Source organism: Pimephales promelas, chromosome 17 (genome assembly GCF_988280905.1).
Source record: "Pimephales promelas chromosome 17, fPimPro1.hap1.1, whole genome shotgun sequence".
Taxonomy (NCBI): Eukaryota; Metazoa; Chordata; class Actinopteri; order Cypriniformes; family Leuciscidae; genus Pimephales; species Pimephales promelas.
This window is the reverse complement of record NC_142785.1, coordinates 9190799-9216292: the sequence shown is the minus strand read 5'-3', so window position 1 is coordinate 9216292 and position 25494 is coordinate 9190799. Positions and strand designations below refer to the sequence as shown.

The window sequence follows — 25494 nt, the reverse complement described above, 5'->3', positions numbered from 1 at the left end:
TCGCTGCTTTGTATGCCTGGGCATTTCAGCATGCAGCAGCAGCGTTCGTGGATGACTCATGTTCCTTCTGTGGGAACATGACCATCTCTACACTGAGGTCGAGACTCAATGATCTCACTTGAGTGAGAGTCCCGGTCCCCCCCGCTCGATCGGTTTCCTCCATAGGGGGCCCCTCGACCCGGGGACCTGGTGATTTTACGGTGATGGTGTGGGATAAAGCCCCGACGATTCCTCGGGCCACACCTCCCGCCTCAGTGCGAGAGCCAGCGAGCGTTAGTTCGATTCAGTTCGTTGCTTCTTCGGTGGCACCGGCTGCTTCGGGCAGCGCTCCAGATGATGATGCGATGTCGATCACAGCATCACTAGGCGGGCTTGACTCCTCGGGAAGTGAGGATGCGGCCGCGTTGCCTCCCTCGGGAGCGTCAGCGCCGCCGTGTCTGATCCCACGATGATGGCCGTGCTATCTCGGGCGTCCGTGAGCAGCTAGACTGCGGTGGCGGCAACCATCACTTCCGCAAGAGCGTCGTCCACGAGACACCTTTATGCGTTGAAGTGGAACCTCTTCGTCAATTGGTGTTCTTCTTTCGGGCCGGCTTACTCTCACGTATTCCTGAGACCCCGGCCTGGATATATGCCCAAGGTTCCTACCACTCCCCTCCGGGACCTGGTGGTGAACCTGCAAGCGCTGCCCCTGGAGGAGGCAGACCCAGCCTTGGCACTGCTCTGTCCGGTACGTGCTCTCCGCACCTATGTCGACAGAACGCAGTGTTTCAGGACCTCAGACCAGCTCTTTGTCTGTCATGGGGGGAGCCAGAAGGGAAGGGCTCTCTCAAAGCAACGGCTTCCCACTGGATAGTTGTAGCAAATGCAACATTTAATAATATACATAAAATGTATTTAAGGGGGCCGAAGGCCAATTTAGCTCAAAGGGAAATGATTCATTGATTTGCAATGAATCTATGGAACCGAATCACTGAACCGAGCAAATGACTCGCTTAGAATTCATTTGAACGGGCCGTAATTATAACCAAATCTATAGTGAAACACTATGTCTTAGCAAGGTAACTTTAAATCGAACAGTACAAGACATTAAATGTGCAAACACGACACAAGAAGATTTATCTTTTCAAATATATGGACAAGACTTTATTAGCTATTCTAAGCACAAAACTAAGGTCTAAACATAATCACGCACACACACATTCATACAGTCGCGAAAGGGAAAGAGTGAGTTGGAAAGAGTGAGAGAAAGTTTCAACTTTCTATATGCACGTAAGACATAACCTGAAAGGACCACCAAGCATTAATTTGAACCTTCGTTTCTTAGAGAGGTTATTCAATTAACATTAAAGCACCAGTTCAGTTAGAGCCTGGAGTACTTGCGCTTTGTAGTGGCTGAGGGAATTCCCTTTGTCTGCGTCGCGTCGAAGGGGGGGTTTCCCGGCCGGGTCCGTTGCGTGGTTTGTTGTCTTTGAAGTGCAGGGATGGAAGTTCCGCCGCTGGTCACGTGTGATTAGCAAGCGAATGAGAGTCTTTTCCAATTCGAAGCGCGTTGCAAACTTAACTTTGAAACGAGACTTTTACGAAAAAGGAAATAAAGGAAAGAAATTAAAGCAAGGCGAGTCGGATGGCTTGACTGAGCTGAATTGTAACTCTGATCTTGATGGGTTATTCGTCTGCTGGTCGAATTTGGTGTAGTCGATGTAGAAGCATGTGGACATGTTCTTTGTTTCAGAGATAAGCACGAACAGAACACTCTCTTGCTGGTTTTAGAGAGAGGCACGGACTTAACAGTTACAGAACTGAACGAACTGAACTAAAATCTGACAAAAATCATCTGAAATCTTCTGAAATCTGAACATGAGGTCCTTTGTTCGGATCTTTAACTTAAACTCTAGTCCAACCTCCAAGAAACTTTAGGCCAATGGGTAATGGCATGATCTCAGGAGGTGGATCTACTTCTTTCTTTATCATGATTTATGCATGGTCTGTGAGCTGGTCTCCAGCACTTAGCAGAGACAAAGACCATCGTTTTAACCTTATGATAATTCTAATCATAAAACAAAACCTTTTACGCAGATTTCAATCAAGCCATCTTTTGAATTAGGAGAATACGGTTCGTTTAAGAGCAAACGAGGCATTCACACTTCTAATGGTTGTATAACAATTACAAGAGTTAATAGTTAACAACAATTACATGGTTATTATGTGATCTAAGCATAATAACACATGAAGTGTAGGAACAACAACAATTATGATTGGTTATAGGTCCAAGAATTGTTCTGTGGTGAGTTTATATGCTTTTATGTGTGAGATCTCCGATCTCAACAGTGAGGTTACTGCGAGTTCAACTCGTAAGGGGGACGAGGAGATGTGTTCTGTGGAACATCTCTGTCAGGGGATGAAAGGGGTCTTGGTTGTGAGCCTCTCGTTCCACCATTTTGGAGTTGACCTGTCTCAGTAAAACACCAACCTATTGACATGTTTCTTCCTGTGGCATTCTGTTGCTATCTGCAGGACCATAAAAGTCGTCGGAGGGGGGTTTATTGTCCCCCAAAACAAACTCTTGGCGCCGTTCTGTGACTCTGGAATGTGGGCTCCAGAACTTGGAGTGTTGAAGCCTTGTGAATTAATCCCATGAGAGATTAATTTGATTAAGTTGTGTTTGATTCGCCTTGATTCTCTACATAGTGGATGCCATTGCTTTGTCTTACCAGCAGCAAGCCTTCCGTGCCCCCTTGGTGTGACGGCCCATTCCACTCGGAGTGTAGCCTCCTCTTGGGCTTTAGCGCACGGCGCCTCGCTAACAGACATCTGCAGAGCTGCAGGCTGGGCGACACCCAACACCTTCGCCAGATTCTATAATCTGCGAATTGAGCCGGTATCCTCTCACGTACTCGTTTTGGCCAGTTCTGGGTCCGCTCAGGTGTCTTCGCTTGCTCGCCACTCCACTCCCCGGACTGGATAAGTGCGATATTCCTCAGTTCTTCCATTGAAGTCTTGAGTCCTCCAGCACCGTCGATGCGGGCACCACTGCTGTTGCTCTGGATGCTGGCTAGGTGCCTCCATGCGCACGGTTCCCCTTGGTAACCGTCTCATGTGTATTTTCCACTGTAAGCCTCTCTGAGCATGTGTCTTCCCTTGGCAAGCCATCTGCCACCCCTGGAGTTGAAATTAGTAGCCACCTGCGGTTGGTACTCCAGTGTTCCATATGTGTTCCTATGTGGCCATATGTGTATTCGTAAGTCCTCCCTTCGGTAGGCAGCTGGTAGCGTGTCCTTCCGGGATATGTTTCCCAGAGGCTGCTGCTGGCGTGATGGCACAGACCCCCAATCTCCGTCACTTCTGACGTAACTCGAAGTGACTACGAAAGGGAACGTCTCGGTTACGTATGTAACCCTCGTTCCCTGAGTAGGGAACGGAGACGTTACGTCTCCCTGCCACTTCTGCTGTATCGCTGGGTAGACGTCGAGTTCAGTCTTGGCTCCTCAGCGAAGACATACTGCGGTTGCGTTCACTTCCTCCTTTTATACTCATGGAGTAGGGCGGAGTACGCTATGCAAATTTCCGCAGCCCCAAGGCATTGCATGCCATTGGCTCGTGTTTAAATACTCGAAGAGGATTGGCTTTCTATGCGAAACCCCCAATCTCCGTCACTTCTGACGTAACGTCTCCGTTCCCTACTCAGGGAACGAGGGTTACATACGTAACCGAGACGTTTTCCAGTCTTACAATTGCAAATTATTTTAATGATTATTTTTAGAATAAGGTTTCTAATTTTAGAGAGACAATGAAATACACTGTTGATTACAACCCAGTTGAGCTAATTGAAAGGTGTATTATGAAAGATAAACTGTGTAGTTTGGGATTTCATCAGATTAATGTTGTGCAGGTGGAAATGTTGTTGAGATCTTTGACTGTTGGTGGGTCTGCTGGCACAGACAACTTGGATAGTCGGCTGTTGAAGTTATCAGCTGGACATATTTCTAAACCAATCTGTCACATTTTCAACAGATGTTTGATTAGTGGTGTGGGTCCAAAACTTTGGAAGGAGGGTAAGATAATTCCTTTACCCAAAGACATGAAATCAACTTTCTGTGGTCAAAATAGTAGGCCTATTAGCATCTTGCCTATTCTAAGTAAATTATTGGAAAAGATAGTATTTGAGCAAGTGCAAGATTACTTTTCTAACAATGAATTGACTACGATGTTTCAGCATGCTTATAGGTATGGTCATTCCACCTGCACTGCAATGACACAAATGTCGGATAGCTGGCTTACTTCAATTGATAACTCAATGTTAGTGGGTACAGTACTACTAGACTTCAGTGCTGCCTTTGACGTGATTGACTATGAAATTTTGATTTCTAAACTTATTAGTTATGGTTTTAGTTCCCTTTCGTAGTCACTTCGAGTTACGTCAGAAGTGACGGAGATTGGGGGTTTCGCATAGAAAGCCAATCCTCTTCGAGTATTTAATCACGAGCCAATGGCATGCAATGCCTTGGGGCTGCGGAAATTTGCATAGCGTACTCCGCCCTACTCCGTGAGTATAAAAGGAGGAAGTGAACGCAACCGCAGTATGTTTTCGCTTCGGAGCCAAGAGACCTCTTCACTCCTAAGCCATTATCACTGACAAGACTCTTCGAGACGAGCTCCTCTTCAGTGTTGGTGTGACGGCGATACCCAGCGAGATTCTGCATTGCCTGCGATCTGAGCAGTGGTCTGCCAGACTGTGCGCTTTTCCCTGGACGCCTCAGCGCTGAAAGAGTGAATTTCCTCCTCTCTATTGAAAGAGCTGCACGTGGCACGTCTTTTTAAAGATGGTTCGCCCGTGTTCTTCTGGATGCGGTTGATACATGTCGTCCTCTGATGGTCACGATCGCTGCTCTGTTTGCCTGGGCATTCAGCATGCAGCAGCAGCGTTCGTGGATGACTCATGTTCCTTTTGTGGGGATATGACCATCTCTACACTGCGATCGAGACTCAATGATCTAACAAAAGTGAGAGTCCCCGCGTCCGCTACTCGTTCTGCTTCTTCTTCGAGAAGCTCTTCGACTCGCGGACAGGGTGATCTGACGGTGACGGTGTGGAACAAAAACCCGACGAGAGAACCTCGGGCCACACCCCCCACCCCAGTGTCAGAGCCAGCGAGCGCTGCTTCGATTCAGGCATCTGCCTCTTCGCAGGTACCGTTTCGTTCGGCGCTCCAGAGGATGACGCGATGTCGATCGCGGCATCACAGGGCGGGCTTGAGTCTTCGGGAAGTGAGGATGCGGCTCCGTTGCCTCCCTCGGGAGCGCCAGCGTTGCCCGTGTCTGATCCCGAGATGACGGCCATCCTATCTCGGGCCGCCGTGAGTATCGGGTTGGAGTGGAACCCTCCGCCCTGCCCCGATCTCTCACGGATGGATAATTGGTTTTTGGGGAAAGCTGCGGCCGCAAGGCGACAGCCGAACCCAATTACCTTTTTTCCCGAGCTGCATGTGGAGCTGATGCGCACTTGGAAGGCTCCTTTGACCTCTCGAGAGCGCTTTAGCCTCCCCCGCCTTTCCTCCCCTTGACGGCGCGGCTGCCCGTGGGTACGCTGGGATCCCTCCGGTGGAGCGCTCTGTTGCGATGCAACTGTGTCCGCAGAGCGCCTCCTCTCGTGGGGCTCCTAAGCACCCATCCAAAGCCTGTAGGTTCTCGTCGTCTATGGCGGCGCAATACTATAGAGCGGCGGGACAGGCAGCCGCCGCTTTGCATGCCATGAGAACTTTGCAAGTGTTTCAAGCCAAACTGCTCAGGGACATGCACGAGGGCGGGACTGACCCAGCGGCTTTTAACGAGCTGCGAGCGGCCACTGACCTCGCTCTCCGGGCGACGAAAGTGGCTGCTCGCTCCGTTGGGCAGGTGATGGCCACTAGCGTGGTCCAGGAGCGCCACCTATGGCTCAACCTGGCAGACACAAAGGACGCTGAGCGGACACGTCTGCTCGACGCCCCCCTCTCCCAGGTTGGCCTGTTCGGCGGTGCGGTTGAAGACTTTGCCCAGCAGTTTTCGACCGCCCAGAAGCAGACGGAGGCCATTAAACACATTCTGCCCCGACGGTCAGCTGCTGCCTCCACCCAGCCGTCGGCCCAGACGCCTCCCTCTGCTCGCCGCCGAGGACGCCCCCCTGCGGCTCCCCTCCCTCCCACGCGTCCCCAGCAGCAGCCTTCACCCGGGACGCGGCGTGGAGGAGGCCGGAGGCATGCGTCGCAGCCCCCTCAGGCCGTGCGCCCCGCTAAACGCCAGGCGAAGCGGCGTTCCTGAGACGGGCTGCTCAGTGATGAAGTTGAGTGTTTCTCAGGAGGAGGTAGCAGGCCCCCTCCTTCCCCCGGTGGAGGGCCGGGGGAGAATCTTTTGTTCACAGCTCCCCGCTGCTCACCCACGGGTGGGCAGCACCCTGAGTTGGTTAAAGAAAGACTTAACATCATCACTGAGCACACAGACTGGAATGAGTACGCTCGTCGCCCCAGCGCGGCGACCCTCTCTTTCCTCTCTGTCCCTGAGGGTGCGGAAGGGAGCGTGTGTCGTCTCTCGACTACGCACCTCCCCTCCCCCTCTCTCGCCAGACCCCCGTCAGAACAGACCCCAGTGGAACGCTGGTCCTTCCCTGGTCTCTTCTGTCGGGGAACGGGGCTCGACTGTGCATCCGCACGGGGTAACACCCGAGCGCATGCCAGTCTCCCCGCCCCGCTGCCCCTCCGGGGGGACGTCTGGTTCGCATGACCCCGCTGTTTCACTTCCTGGGAGCTTGGCTAGAGCTCCCCGGGCTGTCCCGCTGGGTCATCAGAACGATCAGATTCGGCTACGCGATTCAGTTCGCACGGTCTCCTCCCCGCTTCAGGGGAGTTCGCTCCACTTTGGTCGGTGGCAATGCCCCGGTCATGAGAGCAGAGATTGCGACCCTGCTGGCGAAGGGTGCAATCGAGACGGTCCCTCCAGCCGAGGTGAGGTCCGGGTTTTACAGCCCCTACTTCATTGTCCCCAAGAAGACCGGTGGGTTACGACCGATCCTGGATCTGCGCATTTTGAACCATACTCTTCATCGGCTACCGTTCAAAATGCTCACAGCCAAACGCATTTTCGAATGCATACGGCCTCAGGATTGGTTTGCAGCGATCGACCTGAAGGACGCGTACTTTCATGTCTCCATATTGCCTCGACACAGACCGTTTCTTCGGTTTGCCTTCGAAGGCCAGGCATATACGGTTCTCCCATTCGGGTTAGCTCTGTCTCCTCGCATCTTCACGAAGATTGTCGAGGCTCCCCTTCGCGAACAAGGGGTTCGCATCCTGAACTACCTCGACGATTGGCTGATTCTGGCACACTCTCCAGAACAGGTTTGCGAGCACAGGGACCTGGTGCTCCGGCACCTAGCCCGTCTGGGCCTTCGGGTCAACCGGGAGAAGAGCAAACTTTGCCCCGTGCAGAGGATCTCTTTTCTCGGCATGGAGACTCGGCCGGCATGTCCGCGCAGCTCACGAACGAGCGCGCGCACTCACTGCTGACTTGTCTTCGACAGTTCGAAGGCAAGAATGTGGATCCACTGAAACTCTTTCAGAGGCTCCTGGGGCATATGGCATCCGCAGCCGCGGCAACGCCGCTCGGATTGCTTCATATGAGACCACTTCAGCTGTGGCTTCGCGATCGAGTCCCGAGGTGGGCATGGTATCGCGGCTCGCTTCGAGTTCCAGTGACTCCAGCGTGCCGCCGTACCTTCTCCCCGTGGTCGAACCTCAGCTTTTTGTGGGCCGGTGTCCTGCTCCAGCGAGCTTCCAGACATCTCGTTGTCTCCACGGATGCATCTACCACGGGTTGGGGTGCCATGTGCAATGGGCATGCAGCCGCGGGTTCCTGGACAAGACCCCAGCGCCTCATGCACATCAATTGCTTCGAGCTGTTGGCAGTACGCCTCGCCCTGCACCGCTTTCGAGCACTGCTCAGGGGTCAACATGTACTTGTCCGCTCAGACAACACCACTGCTGTAGCGTTCATCAACCACCAGGGGGGTCTACGCTCGCCAGTTGTCCCAGCTCGCCCACCACCTCTTGCTATGGAGTCAGAAGCACCTGAGGTCCCTTCGAGCTGTGTACATTCCAGGAGACCGGAACCTGGCAGCCGACGAACTGTCACGGATCCGCCCTATCTCCGGCGAATGGCGACTCCATCCCCAGACGGTCCAGCTGATCTGGGACCAGTTTGGGGAGGCTCAGATAGACCTGTTTGCCTCCCGGGACTCATCCCACTGCGCCCAGTTTTACTCCCTGTCCGAGGGCACGCTCGGCACAGATGCACTGGCGCACAGCTGGCCTCGGGGCCCACGCAAGTATGCGTTTCCCCCAGTGAGCCTCCTTGCACGGGTGTTGTGCAAGATCAAGGAGGACGAGGAGCAGGTCTTGCTGGTAGCCCCTTATTGGCCCACCAAGACGTGGTTCTCCGAACTCATGCTCCTCGCGACAGCACCTCCTTGGCCTATTCCTCTGAGACAAGATCTACTCACTCAGAGACGGGGCACTCTGTGGCACCCTCGTCCCGAACTTTGGAGGCTACACGTGTGGCTCCTGGACGGGACGAGGCAGGTCTGAGTTCGCTGCCACCTGCGGTGGCGGCAACCATCACTTCCGCTAGAGTGTCGTCCACGAGACACCTTTATGCGTTGAAGTGGAACCTCTTCGTCAACTGGTGCTCTTCTCGTGGAGAAGACCCCCGAAGATGTTCGATCAGTGTCGTGCTTTCCTTTCTGCAGGAAGGGTTGGAGCGTAGGCTGTCGCCCTCCACCCTTAAGGTTTACGTTGCGGCCATTGCCGCATCTCATGATGCAGTAGAAGGTAAGTCCATTAGGAAGCACGACCTGGTCATCAGGTTCCTGAGGGGAGCGAGGAGGCTAAATCCGCCTCGTCCTCCCCTCGTACCCTCTTGGGACCTCTCAGTAGTTTTAAGTGCTCTGCAGAGGCCTCCCTTTGAGCCTTTGCAATCGGTAGAGTTAAAGTTTCTGTCTATGAAGACGGCACTCCTGGTTGCATTGGCCTCCATCAAGAGGGTGGGGGACCTGCACGCATTCTCCGTTGACGAAGCGTGCCTGGAGTTCGGGCCGGCTTACTCTAACGTTGTCTTGAGACCCCGGCCTAGATATGTGCCCAAGGTTCCCACCACTCCCTTCTGGGACCAGGTGGTGAACCTGCAAGCGCTGCCACTGCCACTGTTACACAAGTCCCAAGATCCAAACTGAACACATTTTTTATAAAACAAAAGAGTTAAGTTAAAGATAACATCATGTTTAACGTTAACTTGCATAGAACTATTCAGTAATGCTAGTTTGCAAACGTACGTTTAAAAATGTGGTTAATTGCGATTTTGTTAGTATTCATGTTCACAAACAACATTCATTAACTCATAAACAACTAAAACAAACGTCCAAAAGTTGCATATTTGAGTAAATTAATTAAAAAACAAAACTTCCAACCTACCTTATTCATCCGAGTGCGAAAAAGAAAATAGCGGTTGAGCAGAGTTCCAGACAGGCTCGTGCGTCATGACGTCAGGAAAAAAACGTCTGACGCGAGGGTCCTTAAAGGGAAATTATACTTTGGGTGAAAGCGAGATATCTGAGTGTCTGTGAATTTCTATGCGTTCAAGTTGAATGAGTGTACAATAATCAATTACGATTAGGAAAGCAGAAATACGAAGTAAATAGACTCAAATAGTTCTAGTAATCCAACTTACACCCATATTCACTTTTTACAGTGCATAGCTGTGAACCCTGAATCAAACTCGCTATGCTAGCACATCCGAGGACGGCAGCACAGACGAGCCATCTCCAGAGGACTCCAGCTCACCTTGTGATGCGGCGATAAACATGATTTCATCAGCTGGGGGACCAAGTGAGAACGCGGGCCCGCGGGCGGGCTCCGCCCACTCACTCTGGACCACGTGGGTTGCAACGTGAAAGACGGGGTGTGGACTGAGGAATTTTTCGTCGGTTTAGTTCCAGACCTGACGTCTTTTGGTCACCCTGGCCACCAGCCGAAGTATTATCTCACGTGGAGAAAAATAGTTTTGGTTGTGGATGAGGGGACTCTCACTCTATTGAGCTCATTAAGTCTCAACCATTATACATTGCGATGATCACGTTCCCACTGAGAGAACGTGACACACCCATGAGCACGTCTGAGCGTGATCAAAGCCCAAACACGTCAAACAGCGCTCGCGCCCATCAGCTGACTCTATCAGAATACCGCACTCAGGAATACATGGGCAGATCATCTTTAAAAAGACGTGCCGCGTGCACACTCTTTCAGTGAGAGGAGAAAACGTCTCTGGTTACGTATGTAACCCTAGTTCCCTGAAGGGAACGAGACGCTGCGTGTAAACGCAGTGGGAACGCCTCTGCGTGACGAGTCATGAAGCACGTATGAAATCTGTCCAATGGCGAGACGGAACGTCATAGGCGGGATGACGTATCGACCAGGAAACTATAAAGCATCCCCGAAACACAAGCGCAACAGCTTCTGATAGGACTGAAGCAAGCGCTCACGGGCATGCTGGGAGTATGGCATAGACACGCAGCGTCTCGTTCCCTTCAGGGAACTAGGGTTACATACGTAACCAGAGACGTTCCCATTCAGGGAACTTCGAGCTGCGTGTAAACGCCGTGGGAACGCTAATACCAACGCCGCCATGCGAGCAGGTGTCCGTTGTGTGAAATCAGGCACATATTTAGACGAAAGCACCTGCGCCCCTGGAGCGGAGCTACCATACCCCTGGTTGAGTGAGCCCAGACAGCCAAAGGAGAAGGCTGACCGGCGGACTCATATGCAAATGAGTTTGCCTCGACCACTCACTTACTCAACCTCTGCTCAGATGCGGGACAACCTTTCTTCGGAGGTCCAAAACAAACAGATAACTGTTCAGGCTTTCTCCACAGGGCAGCTCTGTGGACATAAGCATCTAGAGCCCTCAGAGGGCAGAGCAGATTAGTTTCTCTTGGTCTGACCTCACAATACCACGAAGAAAAAGAATTACCAATGGGTATCTCCCGTGAAAAGCTCCACTCAAAGGGACGTGGTAAGCAGATAGGCCACCACATACATCCTTTAGTGTGGAGTGGGATAACCCTGTGGAGAAATGCTCCAAAGGAATTCCAGCACCGCCACACCGGGCAGTTAACTGGGTCCAACTGGTGTTCTCCCCACCAAGAGGTGAAACATTGCCACCTCAAGGCATATAATCTCCTCGTGGACGGAGCTCTGGATTGGAGGATGGTCTCCACGACCTCAGTCGAGAGACCCGATTCTATGAGCTGGGCCCCCTCAGAGGCCAAGCCACAACCTCCATAGATCTGGGCGGGGGTGAAGTATCGACCCGCATCCATACTCGGGCCGGCCAACGCGGGGCTACTAACAGTAGAAAGACTCCGACTCGGTGAACCCTCTCCAGAACTCCTGGGAGCAGAGCAATCGGGGGAAATGCGTACAGGGGTGACCTCGGCCACTCCTGTACCATCGCATCCAACCCCAGAGGGGCTGGTGGAACAGAGAAACCACAGCATGCAGTGTCTCAGTCCCTGGATTCAAATAGGCCTACCTCGGTATGACCGAAATGACTCCATAGGAGCTCCACCACCTCGGGGTGGAGTCTCCACTCCCCGGGCCTCGGCCCCTGCCTCGACAGGATGTCTGCTCCCCGATTTAAATATCCTGGGATATATAATCGCCAAAGAAGAAGCTTTCCCTGGGCCCACAGAAGGATCTGGCGCTAGCCTGAATAATGGACATGAGCGCAGACCCCCTTGATGGTCTATAAAAAGACCCCCGATGTGCTGTCTGACCGGACAAGAACATGGTGACCCCTCAGGTCTGGGAGAAAGTCCACAGACCCCGGGCTGAGCGACCACTCATGATCGCCCCCAGCCCGTGAGGGAGGCGTGTATCGTTAGCTTCTTTGGAACAATGAAGTAACGGCTGTAATACCCCAACTCTCTGTCGGGGGGAAGAACTCGTTCTATCGCCCCCTTCAGTAACAGAGCTTTCACCTCTTGTTCCATGACCAGAGCCTGCTCGGGGGATACCACTGTAGGCAAAATCCCCCGAAAACGAGGCGGACGTGACCTGAACTGGATCGCGTACCCGCGTTCGATAGTCTGCAGGACCCATCGAGATATATTTGGAAGACTTTCCCATTCTGCCAGAAATTCCACTAAGGGTACCAGTCTCTCGAGACTGGCCTCTGGAGTAATTATAGAGACAGAAACAGTGCCCTGTGACCGCGCACAGGCAGGGTTTAATGACTGTTCTGTATCGCTCCTCGGAGCAAACGAGCTTCCCTCGGGAAACCACTCGCTAGGACCGTCTGCGTCCACCCTCACAGGCAGGTTCAGCAGAACGGGTCCCTGCAGACCCCCCTGGTGGTTTATGTAAGAGACCACAGACATGTTGTCTGACCGGACAAGAACATGATGATCTCTGAGGTCTGGGAGAAAGTGTTTCAGAGCCTGAAACACCGCCATCATCTCTAGACAATTTATATGCCATCGGAGATGATGGTCTTGCCACAACCCGCGGGCCGAGCGACCACTCATGATCGCTCCCCAGCCCGTGAGAGAGGCATCCGTCGTCACCGTTACCCGGCGACACGGGGCTCCCAGCGCAGGTCCCAGGGACAGGAACCAAGGTTCTTTCCACATAGCCAGGGCACGGAGACCACGTCGCGTGACCTTGATCTTGCGGAGCGGCTTTCCCCTCGGGGAGAACCCCTCGGTCCTGAGCCACCACTGTAGTGGTCTCATGTACAGCAGGCCGCACGGTAACACGTTGGATGCTGCTGCTATCAGACCCAGAATTCTCTGGAATTCCTTTACAGTGAGTGACTGGCCTAGCTTCACTTGCTTGACAGTCGAGATAATCGAGGCTATACAAGCCGGCGACAGACGTGCCTGCATCGTCGTCGAATCCCATACCACGCCTAGAAAAGTGGTCCGCTGAACTGGCGAAAGCACACTCTTCTTGGCGTTGAGTCTCAACCCCAACCTTCTGATGTGGGCGAGGACGGCATCTCGATGCCGAATCGCCTGATGCTCCGATTGAGCCAGAATCAACCAATCGTCGATGTAATTTAAAATGCGAATGCCCTGGAGACGCAGCGGGCCAAGGCCGCGTCCATGCATTCCGTGAAGGTTCGAGGAGATAACGCTAGGCCGAATGGAAGGACCCGATATTGGTACGCTTCGCCCCAAAAAGCGAACCTCAGGAACTTCCGATGTTGCGGAAGGATGGAGATATGGAAGTACGCGTCTTTTTTTAGGTCTATCGTGACAAACCAGTCCTCGGACCTGATCTGTGACACGATCTGCTTGAGAGTCAGCATTTAGAACTTGAGCTTCCCTACTGACCGATTTAAGAGGCGCAGGTCTAAAATCGGACGCAGCCGTTCATCCTTCTTTGGAACAATGAAGTACCGGCTGTAATACCCCAGCTCTCTGTCGGGAGGAAGAACTCGTTCTATCGCCCCCTTCAGTAGCAGAGCTTTCACTTCTTGTTCCATAACCAGAGCCTGCTCGGGGGTCACCACTGTGGGCAAAACCCCCCGGAAACGAGGTGGACGCGACCTGAACTGGATCGCGTACCCGCGTTCGATAGTCTGCAGGACCCAACGAGATATATTTGGAAGACTTCCCCATTCTACCAGAAATTCTACTAAGGGTACCAGTCTCTCGAGACTGGCCTCTGGAGTAGTTTTTAAAAACAGAAACAGCGCCCTGTGACCGCGCACAGGCAGGGTTTAACGACCGTTCTGTATCGCTCCTCGGAGCAAACGAGCGTCCCTCGGGAAATCGCTCGCTGGGACCGTCTGCACCCCCCATTACAGGCAGGGTTGGCAGAACGAACCCCTGAGGGCACCGAGAGAGAGCGGGCGCCGGATTCAGCGGCGAACACCTCTGTCTCACGGTGGGGACCACCCTCAGTAGCCTGACACCAGTGGCGTCAGGACTTCTTCGACGAAGCCTTCCTGGCGACAATAACCGTCCTCAGATCGGTTCTATCCCGGGAAGACCTCGCCTGAGAACGCCGCGTCTCAGCCCAGTTTTGCTGGGGAGGAGCCCGAGACGCGACGCTCTCTCGACGGGCGGGGCTGCTCTCGCCCAGCAGCCCCCGAAGGATGAGTACGGAGGGGGAGACATTTCTGGAGCGACAGCGGTCGACAGCGGCGCATCCAGGAGAAACGCTTTATCTTTCTCCTTCATATTAGCCAGATTTAGCCACAGATGCCTCTCCGTGGCCACCAGGGCTGCCATAGAGCGGCCGACTGATCTGGCCGTCTCCTTGGTGGCACGGAGAGAAATATCTGCCGCCTGACGCAGTATCTCATTAATCACGTCAGTGCCGACGACCTCCCCCTCACTCATATCTCCTAGACCCAGCAATATTAGCATACATAGAGGTCTGGTGTGTCAAAATTCTAGCTGACACTGGTTTGTACCACGATCTACACACCTCGGTGTGTAGATCGGGGAAGAAGGGCAAACACCGGCATGGAGGTAGTGAGTGTGATATTAAAAATCTCTCATCCATTTTACTCTCTCGACTCTTGTTTCTCAACTGGCCATTCAATGCTTAATTTTTCCACAGCCCGAGTCAAAAACCTCCATTTTTTTTTTTTTCCTTTTATTTATTTATTTTTTTTTTACTACATTCGCGGGAGACTGGGATGGCAAACGAGCTTCCCTCGCTCTCCACTGAGTCCATAGACTCTGCATCCACACTTTCAACATCCAGCTCCTCAGAACTGGATAATTGAAGTGATGGCGCCTCAGCCCGGGCAGGAAAAACCGCAACGCGGACCCCCGCAGCGAGAACTGAGGCACTGGATCTACCAGGTAAGGGCAGAGAAAGGGCGGGGCCCGTCTCAATCCCCGCTGATAGATCCATCTGCGATCCCCACGACGCAAGCCTTCGCTGTGCCTCGGCAGCAGCGGGACCCGAGCCGCGGGGAGCGCGCACCGAACCACTCTCCTCGAAGAGTGCCCGGCGGGAGCGAAGTGTCTTCATGGGCAGACACTCGCAGTGCTCACAGCCGGCCCCCTCGAGAGCCGACTGAGCATACTGCACTCCCAAACAAACAACACACAGATCGTGTGTATCCCCACCCATGATGAAGCGAGGGCAGGGATGAACACACTTTCTGAAATTCTGCTGTTGTTTGCTCGCCATATCAATATATATAAATATACAAAATTAGACAGACAGACAAAATTCATACATAGAGCGCTTGTGAAGACTCAGAAGCTGTTGCGCTTGTGTTTCGGGGATGCTTTATAGTTTCCTGGTCGATACGTCATCCCGCCTATGACGTTCCGTCTCGCCATTGGACAGATTTCATACGTGCTTCATGACTCGTCACGCAGAGGCGTTCCCACGGCGTTTACACGCAGCTCGAAGTTCCCTGAATGGGAACTTCGAGGATGTTGAAGCGACCAGGGAGAGACACACACACTGGCAGACCACTGCTCAGATCGCAAGCAATGTGAAACTCGCTGGGTACCGCCGTCACACCAACACCAGAGAGTTCGCTCATCTCGAAGAGGTGAGTCTCAGTAGTAACTCAGATTGTGTGGCTTGTGGAGTGAAGAAGTTCTCTTGGCTCCGAAGTGAAAACATACTGCGGTTGCATCCGCTTCCTCACTCACGGGGTGAGGCGGATATACGCCATGCAAATTCCGCAGACCTATGGCATTTCTTTGCCATTAGCTCGTTTTTTAATACTCGAAGAGGATTGGCTTTCTGGGCGAAACCCCCATTCTCCATCATCCGACGTAACTCAGAGTGACTACGAAAGGGAACTACAAGAGTTTTCTCAGACTTCTGTATTTATTTAAAATTTCCATGTACTTTTCCCTTAGATGCTGTTGTGTTCTAAGTATCAATACGAAGCCAGGCCATAGCAGGTGAACGGGTTATAACTTTCTTTATTATTCACTCACAGAACTCGTGCTCAACACTTTCCATCACTCTTCTCTTTTTCTTCTTCTCCCCTCTTAATACCTACTTCCCTCTAGTGGTCTCAGCAAGTATTGCACTGAATAACAGGACACCACATCTCCCCCATTACGTAAAAAACAATTTCACGTAGTACAAATTATCTCAAACAGTTCTCAATTTCAATATGAACAAATAAGCGTAACTTTTGTTTTATTACAACCAAATTCCTTTACAGCAATTAAACAACTGTAATTGCATCCATTAAATTCTCAATTTCAACAGAATTACAGAATAATAACATGACTATATTCAATCTCCATCTGCTCTATACCTACATACAGTCACTTTTAATTAGTTTCATAATCTTGCAACCAAATAGGTGGTTTGCACTGTCGAGCAGAACGTCTTTCTGTGCTCTGTTCAGTGTTCGGAACATTTTCCACTGAAGCATCAACAGCAGACTGCTCTGAGGTTGGCTTCAAGGCCTCTGGCACTAAAGACAAGTGAGTAGAGTGCCACACTCTTCCATCTGCCAATTTGTACGTGCTTGGGCCCTCTTGCTTTTCTATTTCCAGTGGCTGTGTGAACTTTGAATGTCCTTTGGGAACATGCGTTGGTTTGCGTACACGCACTCTATTCCCCACCTGAAATGTAGACTTCCGAGCCCCTCGTTTCGCATCAGCGTATTGCTTCATTTTGTTCTGACGAATTGACACTCATGTCTGACTTCCTGGTCCCGTGTGTAACTGGAGTGAGATGTTATCACAGTAAGTTTGGTTCTCATTTTCCTACTGTACAACAGTTCGAATGGTGACACACCAGTCATTGCATGTGGAGTAGAACGATACGTTTGCAAAAAGTCCAGGACTGCTTGATTCCACGGCTGCTTTTGCAAAATGGCCATTTGCACACTTCCATTTGCACACACAGTCCTTAAGAACCTTATTGAACCTTTCCACAGCCCCATTGGCCGCAGGATGGTATACGGAAGTTTTGGTGTGTGCGATGTTTCGTTCGTCCAAGAAAGCGGTAAAGATTGAAGAAACGAGATGTGGTCCATTGTCTGTTACCAGACACTCAGGGTTTCCATGCCTACTGAAAACAGAATTCAGGAATCCAATGACTACAGGTGTAGTAATGGAAGGCGTAAATGCCACTTCAGGCCACTTTGAGTAATAGTCGGTCAGCTTAATAGCATATCTACAGTCATAAGCAGCTGTCTCAAAAGGCCCTACTATATCCAGACCTAACTTCAACCATGGGCCCTCAGGAAGAGGCACCGGCTGTAATGGAGAAGCAGTAGTCTTTGCCATCCTATCTGACTCCTGGCACAATGAACATGCTGCAATCTGAGTTTGGACCATAGCATCTATTCCTGGAAACCAATACAACTCACGCAACAGCTGCTTGGTCCTTACTATGCCTTGATGATTCTTGTGTGCTAAAGTCACCATGGTTCTGCGCAACGTCACTGGCACCACCAACCGTGAACCTCGGAACACTAGATTGTTTGTCACGCAAAGTTCATGTCTCATTTTGAAGTACGATTGCAGTGGGGAATCTAGGGCTTTCACTGAAGCTGGCCAACCCTTTTCAATCTGAGCACGCAGGGCAGAAAGCTCAGAACAAGCCATAGAAGCAGACTCAAACTCCTTTGGAGTAACTGCCGTAAGAGACATTGATAGCAACGCAACTAGCTCAGGTTCTGTGTCCGAATTCATGTCTGTAGTAGATGGCAGGGGCAATCTTGAAAGACAATCAGCTGTATAGTTCAACGAGCCTGCACGATAGACCACGTCATAATTGAAGCATAACAGGCCCGCAGCCCACCTAGCTATGCGCATGCCCGCCCTGTCTGCTCCTTTTGTACAGAGAAGTGTCGTTAGAGCCTGATGGTCAGTTCGTAGTGTAAATTTACGCCCCCAAAGATAGGTCCTCCACTTCTCCACCGCCCACACGCATGCCAAAGCCTCTTTCTCCACAGTTGCATACTTCCTCTCGGTCTGAGTTAAGGATCTAGAGGCAAAAGCGACTGTTCGCTCCGTGTTGTCTGGGTGAATCTGGGTAAACACTGCCCCAAGACCATAATCTGATGCATCCGTAGAGATAATGGAAGGTAAATTTGGGTTGTACAATGCTAATGCTGAACTTGCAGCCAACAATTGCTTCACAGTGACAAAGCAGTTCTCTGTTTCATCACTCCACTGAACTGGTCCCTCTTGTCGAAGACATGCACGTAAGGGTTCAATTACGGTCGCATAATTGGGTATAAATTTATTATACCATGAGAGCATACCCAGGAATGAACGTAGAGCTGGCGCATCCTTAGGAGGTGGAGCTTGTACGATTGCCTGTAAGTGTTCAGTATCTGGCTGGACTCCTTGTGCTGTAACCAAGTGTCCCAAAAAACGCAGGCTCTTTTGTCTAATTTGACACTTTTGTTCGTTCAGCCGTAACCCAGCCTCCTTTAGCCGGCTCAGTACTGTGTTCAGCGCAGCGTCATGTTCTGCCACTGTGCGTCCAAAGCAAATTACGTCATCAAGGTAGTTCTGCACATTTGGTACACCTTTGAGTATGCACTCCATCACCTTTTGGAATACCGACAGTGCTGAAGCCAAACCGTATCCTGCAAAACCGGAACAGTCCTTCATGCGTGATAAACGCTGTCAAATCACGGCTCTCCGGATGTAAAGGCACTTGATGATATGCACTCTCAAGATCGATTGTGGATAAGATTGTAGATCCAGCTAAGGCAGTCAACAATTCCTCCATGTGAGGCAGGGGGTAACTGTCTATTATTACAGCCTTATTTGGTTCCCTGAGATCTACACACATTCTTATGCCACCAGTCTTTTTCATTGTAACCACAATCGGTGACACCCATGGAGATGCATCGATTTTCTCTATAACTCCAGCAGAAAGTAATCTGTCCAACTCAGCGGACACAGCTTCTCTCACAGAAAAGGGAAGGCGGCGTAATTTCTGTCTAACTGGCACGGCTGACTCGGACACCTTGACTTTATGCATAAACCCTGCAACGCAGCCAACTGGGGGTGAGTCCGCCTGAGTAGAAAGCTGTAATACAGGTTCTGAAGAGCAAGATGTGGCAGTTGTAGTATGATCTGGCAGGATTGTATCTCCTTTAATGCACAGTTTAAGAGCTGATATGAGATCCATGCCCATTAATGCAGTTCCTTTATCCAGCACATAGAAGTTCACAGAGCATTTGCGGCAGTCTTTTACTACGGTTGCGTGCAAGCACCCGATCACATGGATTGGAGTACGCGAATAAGTGACTAAGCATGCTGCAGGTGGCTGTAGAGGTACTTCCCCAAAGTAATCATCATAAATGCTCTTTGGCAGCACTGAGACAGAAGCACCCGTATCAACAGTCAGTGTCACAGACCTCTGAACCGCACCGGCTTGGACTTGAACAGTACAGTGGAGTTTAGCGCTTACATACATCCTTATCTTGTAGTTACAGTAGCGTGTACTCAGGCATTACTACTTCATGCACTGTGTGAGTTTGCGTCGTTCTACAGATCTCTTTACCACAGATGCTTTTTTTGCTTTGTTTTTTTTTTTTATTATTAAATCTTAACAATACAAACAGTAAGACACAAATAAAGTCATTAATACAGAAAACACAATATTAAACAAAAACAGAGCCAGGGGAACTTTTCCCTTAGATGCTGTGAACTGATGCCACAGTACGTGACATCATCAATTTAGGAATCCCAAAAGTTTTTACATCCCATGACATTTAACCAAATTACATCTAACCAATAAGTATATACACAGTATAGTGGAAAAACTAGTTTTTTTTCAGAGTGCTGAAAAAGTGTCCCAAAATAACAAAATAATTTACAGCTACCATTAAATTTAAATACACTAAATAAATAAGCATTTTAGAGGATCAACAACATCCATCATAAACAATGAGGATTATTATAGACATTTAATACAAGATATTATTTATTTATTTAACTGTTTTTAACGGTTTTATTATTTAAGTTAACTGTTTGACATGTTTTTATGCCTTTATTGGTTAGGACAGTGTATCCTCCTGTTATACAAAAATGACATTGAGGATTTTTTGCTGATGCTCACACCTTTAACTGGAAAAAGTTAATATTAGATTAAAGTCATACAAAGTCAGGGTCATAAAGGGCTGGACCTTTGTCTCCTTCATTCAGTCTTCGCTTATTTTAAGAGAAAAGCTAATCAAGGACCTTTGTGGTCTGGAGTCAAACTCACCTTGGATGTATACTGAGACAGTTACGGAGCTAGAAGTGTAGAGTTCTTCTCATTCTATGGCCGTCTATCCTCAACTCTGCAAAAGTTTTGACCAAATAAAACAATAATGGACATATTAGGTGTTTATGTTTTAGCAGTGCTATTTTTAATCCATGGACCCTCCATTGTGCAAGGTAGGTTTAATACAATGTTGAAATATTTCAATACTTGCTTTCTTATTCATAATTCTTAATCTGTATTATATATATATGTTCTGAGTGTTTTTTTATTTTTATACAGTAATTCTTTTGTAGAATATTTAATACTAGAATCTGTAATAACATATATCTTATATAATTGATTAGACAATACAAAGTAGAAGGATGCTGTGAAATAATGAATTACTTACATTTTAAGCAGTGATCCTGATATTAACATTGTCCATTTTGCCACTTTGGAGCACTCATTAACTTAATTTAAAAGCATTTGGCATCCCAGACAGTAACAGTAACATAGATTCACCCAGATCTGGCCTACATCTGGTACGCATGCATATGTTATAAAAACAAAAAACAACAACAAAAAAAAAAACACAAAACAAAAACATATTAGTATATATTAGTATATTTTATATATTACTTGGTTGTAGAGTAGATATGCCTGAAAGAATGTGGATTCTGCTCTCTAATTAAATTCTTACTAGTAAGAATGTAATTGCAGAGCTCTGTAATTAAACTAGCTCTGCAATTACATTCTTACTAGTAAGAATTGAATTAGAGAGCTCTCTAATCATAATTAGGTAACACTTTAAAATAATGGTCAGTAGTTAACAAGTAGCTATGCAGGAAGTAATAGGTAGTACTGCATTAACACCTAAGTTAATACTATTAACTAATATGGAAGCAATATTAACTAAGCATTAAGTAATAGGTAATTAGTACAAAGGTAGTTCCTTGGTAGGTATTTGATTGTTACTAAAGAAATATATCCTCATTGAGAACTACTTGTGAACTAAGAATTAATAACCAATTAATTACTAATCACAAAAGTAACATGTCTAAAAAGTGAACAATTGTGGGGGTTTTACTCTTAACGTGGTCATAACATTTCAGAAGCACATGCCTCAAATGGGTTCTTTGTGGAAACCAGTTTATGAAGTTTATATATCCTCCCAAATACATTAGCTAGGTTGAGATTGTGACCACTACTCTTGCCAGGATGGACGCATGTTCTCTGTTTATTTAAAACTTAAACATAAAATAATCCTAATAAAGACAGTTTTTAAAAATAAACCTTAAATAATTATGAAGTGATGCTGACACTCTCATGATTGGATTAGTTCACTATTATGAGCTCTATTGAATGTCAGTCACATATATCTCAGACTCCAAAGACCTATAACTTTATGTTACAGTAGCTGCCTGAGGAGGACTTCTCTTTAGGACATGAAAATAAACATTGATGTTCACTTGTCAAAAACAATTTGTATCTTTAATGAAGAAATTGGCAGCATTTATGTTACGATAAGCAGAAAAACCACATCTTCCAGATTACAGTGTTTGTTAGAATATTAGTGCCTTACAGAACCTGTACAGTATGTGTCAAATATAAAATTAAATTACTTGTATCATTTGTGAAAAACATGTTAACTCCTCACTAACTACTTAAGCGTTACCTTGTTATCCCGCAGGAACTACTAGTGATGTGGCCCATTATTTTAAAGTGAAAAACATGTTAACTCCTAACTAACTACAAGCGTTACCTTGTGTAAACATTGCGGGATGACGAGGTAACGCTTGTAGTTAGTTAGGAGTTAACATGTCATCCCGCAGGAACTACTAGTGATGTGGCCCATTATTTTAAAGTGAAAAACATGTTAACTCCTAACTAACTACTAACTAACTACAAGCGTTTAACGCTTGTAGTTAGTTAGGAGTTAACATGTTTTTCACTTTAAAATAATGGGCCACATCACTAGTAGTTCCTGCAGGATAACAAGGTAACGCTTAAGTAGTTAGTGAGGAGTTAACATGTTTTTCACAAATGATACAAGTAATTTAATTTTATATTTGACACATACTGTACAGGTTCTGTGAGGCACTAATATTATAACAAACACTGTAATCTGGAAGATGTGGTTTTGCGCTAATCGTAATATAAATGCAGCCAATTTCTTCATTAAAGATGCTAATTGTTTTTGACAAGTGAACATCAATGTTTATTTTCATGTCCTAAAGAGAAGTCCTCCTCAGGCAGCTACTGTAGCCTAACATAAAGTTATAGGTCTTTGGAGTCTGAGATATACTGTATGTGACTGACATTCAATAGAGCTCACAATAGTGAACTAATCCAATCATGAGAGTGTCAGCATCACTTCATAATTATTTAAGGTTTATTTTTAAAAACTGTCTTTATTAGGATTATTTTATGTTTAAGTTTTAAATAAACAGAGAACATGCGTCCATCCTGGCAAGAGTAGTGGTCACAATCTCAACCTAGCTAATGTATTTGGGGGGATATATAAACTTCATAAACTGGTTTCCACAAAGAACCCATTTGAGGCACGTGCTTCTGAAATGTTATGACCATGTTAAGAGTATAAAACCCCCACAATTGTTCACTTTTTAGACATGTTACTTTTGTGATTAGTAATTAATTGGTTATTATTTCTTAGTTCACAAGTAGTTCTCAATGAGGATATATTTCTTTAGTAACAATCAAATACCTACCAAGGAACTACCTTTGTACTAATTACCTATTACTTAATGCTTAGTTAATATTGCTTCCATATTAGTTAATAGTATTAACTTAGGTGTTAATGCAGTACTACCTATTACTTCCTGCATAGCTACTTGTTAACTACTGACCATTATTTTAAAGTGTTACTCATAATTGTTATTAGTAAGAACTGAATTAGAGAGCTCCCTAATTGTAATTGCTACTCGTACGAATTGAATTGTAAAGCTCTCTAATTGAATTCTTACTAGTAAAAAAATAAATTACGATGAGTAAGGCTGGGTAAGCTACAAGTTAAGCTAAAACTGCTTTCCATACCTTCGGGTTTCACATGCTCTCTCTGCATGTGTAATTGCGCATTAACGCAGACAACGACACAGAAGTATAATAGGAATGGGGGCAAGTTAGGCTGAACCAATTCACTAGAATTGATCTGATTTGCCACGCCTACAAATGAGAGCAGTTTAGGCAAGTTGTGGACGTGTCCAATGCTTCTTGTTGGATAAAGTAGCTATTTGTAAAGGAAAATATACATTATTATTCTACTGTCAGGTCAATGAAAAAGTTAGCGCCGTTGCAACTTTAGTGGAAATGTTATAACACCCCAACAAAATGAATAGGCTATGACAAATTTTACTAGTCATTGCATGGGTTCAGATGTTTTACACAATAGCTCCTAAATCCATAAACAGAGTTACTCATTGATAAATGAATACTTGCAAAAGTGAGATTTTTTCCTAAAATCCCATAAAAAACTTAAGTCAGGGTCATAGTCATTACGAATTCATTTAACACCAACCTTTAGGTTCGGGTCTGGCATTTTCCCCGACTCAACAAATATGCTAATATGTAATGAGCTGGACCTGGGCAGTGACGCTCACCTCTCAAACCAGCAACACCGCTTTTTTATTTATTTATTTATTTTTATATGTTGACACGTAATATATTTGTCATATATCCAATTGCCACAAGTGGCAAGTGATGTTTTGTCAGATTTAATTAACTCATATTTCTCTGAGCAGGTCAGTGCACCAGCAGCCAGTTCCAGTGTAATAATGGTCAGTGTATAAATCAAGACTGGAGGTGTGATGGAACGAAGGACTGCACGGACGACTCTGATGAACTGAACTGTCGTGAGTATCGCTGACTTGTTGGATTAACCCATGACAAGATGTCACGTCAAAGCATGTAATGCCCTTTATTATTATGCACAGGGAATATTTTCATACATCTTCTCATTGTATTTTCAGCATTATCTACTTGCAGCTCTGTTGAGTTTAAGTGCCTGACAGGAGGGGAGTGTATTCCTCAAGCGTTTGTTTGTGACGGAGAACCGGACTGCACCGATGGCTCTGATGAGCAAAGAGCCTGCAGTAGGTCTACATGTGCCTTAATTTAAATGACTGAAATAATACAGTTAATTCAGCAATTAAAATGGGAGTATTAACACAGGTGACCCTACTGTTTGTTTTCTAAGGTGGTCAGACATGTAGCCCCAACCAGTTCACTTGTCGAGAAGGGCAGTGCATTCCCAAACAATACAGATGTGACCATGTATCAGACTGTGTGGACAACTCGGATGAGAACAACTGCAGTAAGAGTGTTTGTTTATACTGCAAATCTGTTAGACATACAAAAAAGTAAAGAAAAACTACTAAATTCTATATATAATATAATTTATATATATACAGTTGCGGTCAAAATTGTAGCTCTTGTAGAATCTGCAAAATGTTCATAGTTTTAACAAAATAAAAGGGATCATACAAAATTAATGTTATTTACAACTGTTTTTTTTATTATTATTATTATTATTTTGTGATGGTTGTTCATGAATACACTGTTTGTGTACCTGAGAAGTTTAACTGTCCAATAGTCTTCAGAAAAAGCCTCCAGGTCCAGCAAATTCTTTGGTTTTCCAGCATTTTGGCATATTTGAAGAAGTGACTGTGATTTTGTGACCCACTGTGGTTAAAATCAAGCTTTTAAGGTTGTTTATATGTCTATGTGATGTTTTTAATATAGTTTAAAACAAAACGTGTAAATTTATAAGTCAGCACCATCGCTGAGTATATTCTCTCTAAAACTACAGTCAGTGAACCGAAGACAGTCAGAAAAACACAGTTTGAAATCGTTGGTGTTTCTGACGTCATAAACTGCCTTGTCACCAATCACGTCAAAGTGTGACCATCAACGAGAGGATCTCTGAGCTGGCATTAGTCGGTGGAGGCGGGGCTAATTTGCATATTCATAGAACCCCATATACTAAATGAGGCAAAGAGAGTTGTTTTAAAGCTATTTTAAAGCATGAATACATTTATTTTCAAGGGAAAAACATTTAAATATGTCATTTCGGTGATCAAAGATGAGTTTTAGGGGATATAATTATGGAGGTGGACTTGAAGACTCAGGGCCAATCCCAATTCTAACCCTTACCCCTTCCCTTTCCCCTAGCCCTACCCCTTCGCCTTCCCCTTGACCCTTGAAACAGAGTGGCAATGCGTAGGGGTGAAAATATTCCC

The 25494-nt window shown here is 47.3% G+C and overlaps 1 protein-coding gene across 1 annotated transcript in view; it reads left to right on the top strand.

Moving 5' to 3' along the window:
• The first annotated feature begins 20245 nt into the window (after nucleotides 1-20245).
• The window catches only part of lrp2b (low density lipoprotein receptor-related protein 2b), an 86782-nt gene continuing 81533 nt past the window's right edge, over nucleotides 20246-25494 (top strand). Inside the window, exons 1-4 of the mRNA XM_039691185.2 lie at nucleotides 20246-20433; nucleotides 23998-24108; nucleotides 24226-24348; nucleotides 24453-24569. Of these exons, the coding sequence (XP_039547119.2) occupies nucleotides 20367-20433; nucleotides 23998-24108; nucleotides 24226-24348; nucleotides 24453-24569 (418 nt within the window). The 5' untranslated portion in view covers nucleotides 20246-20366. The remainder of the gene's footprint in view (nucleotides 20434-23997; nucleotides 24109-24225; nucleotides 24349-24452; nucleotides 24570-25494) is intronic.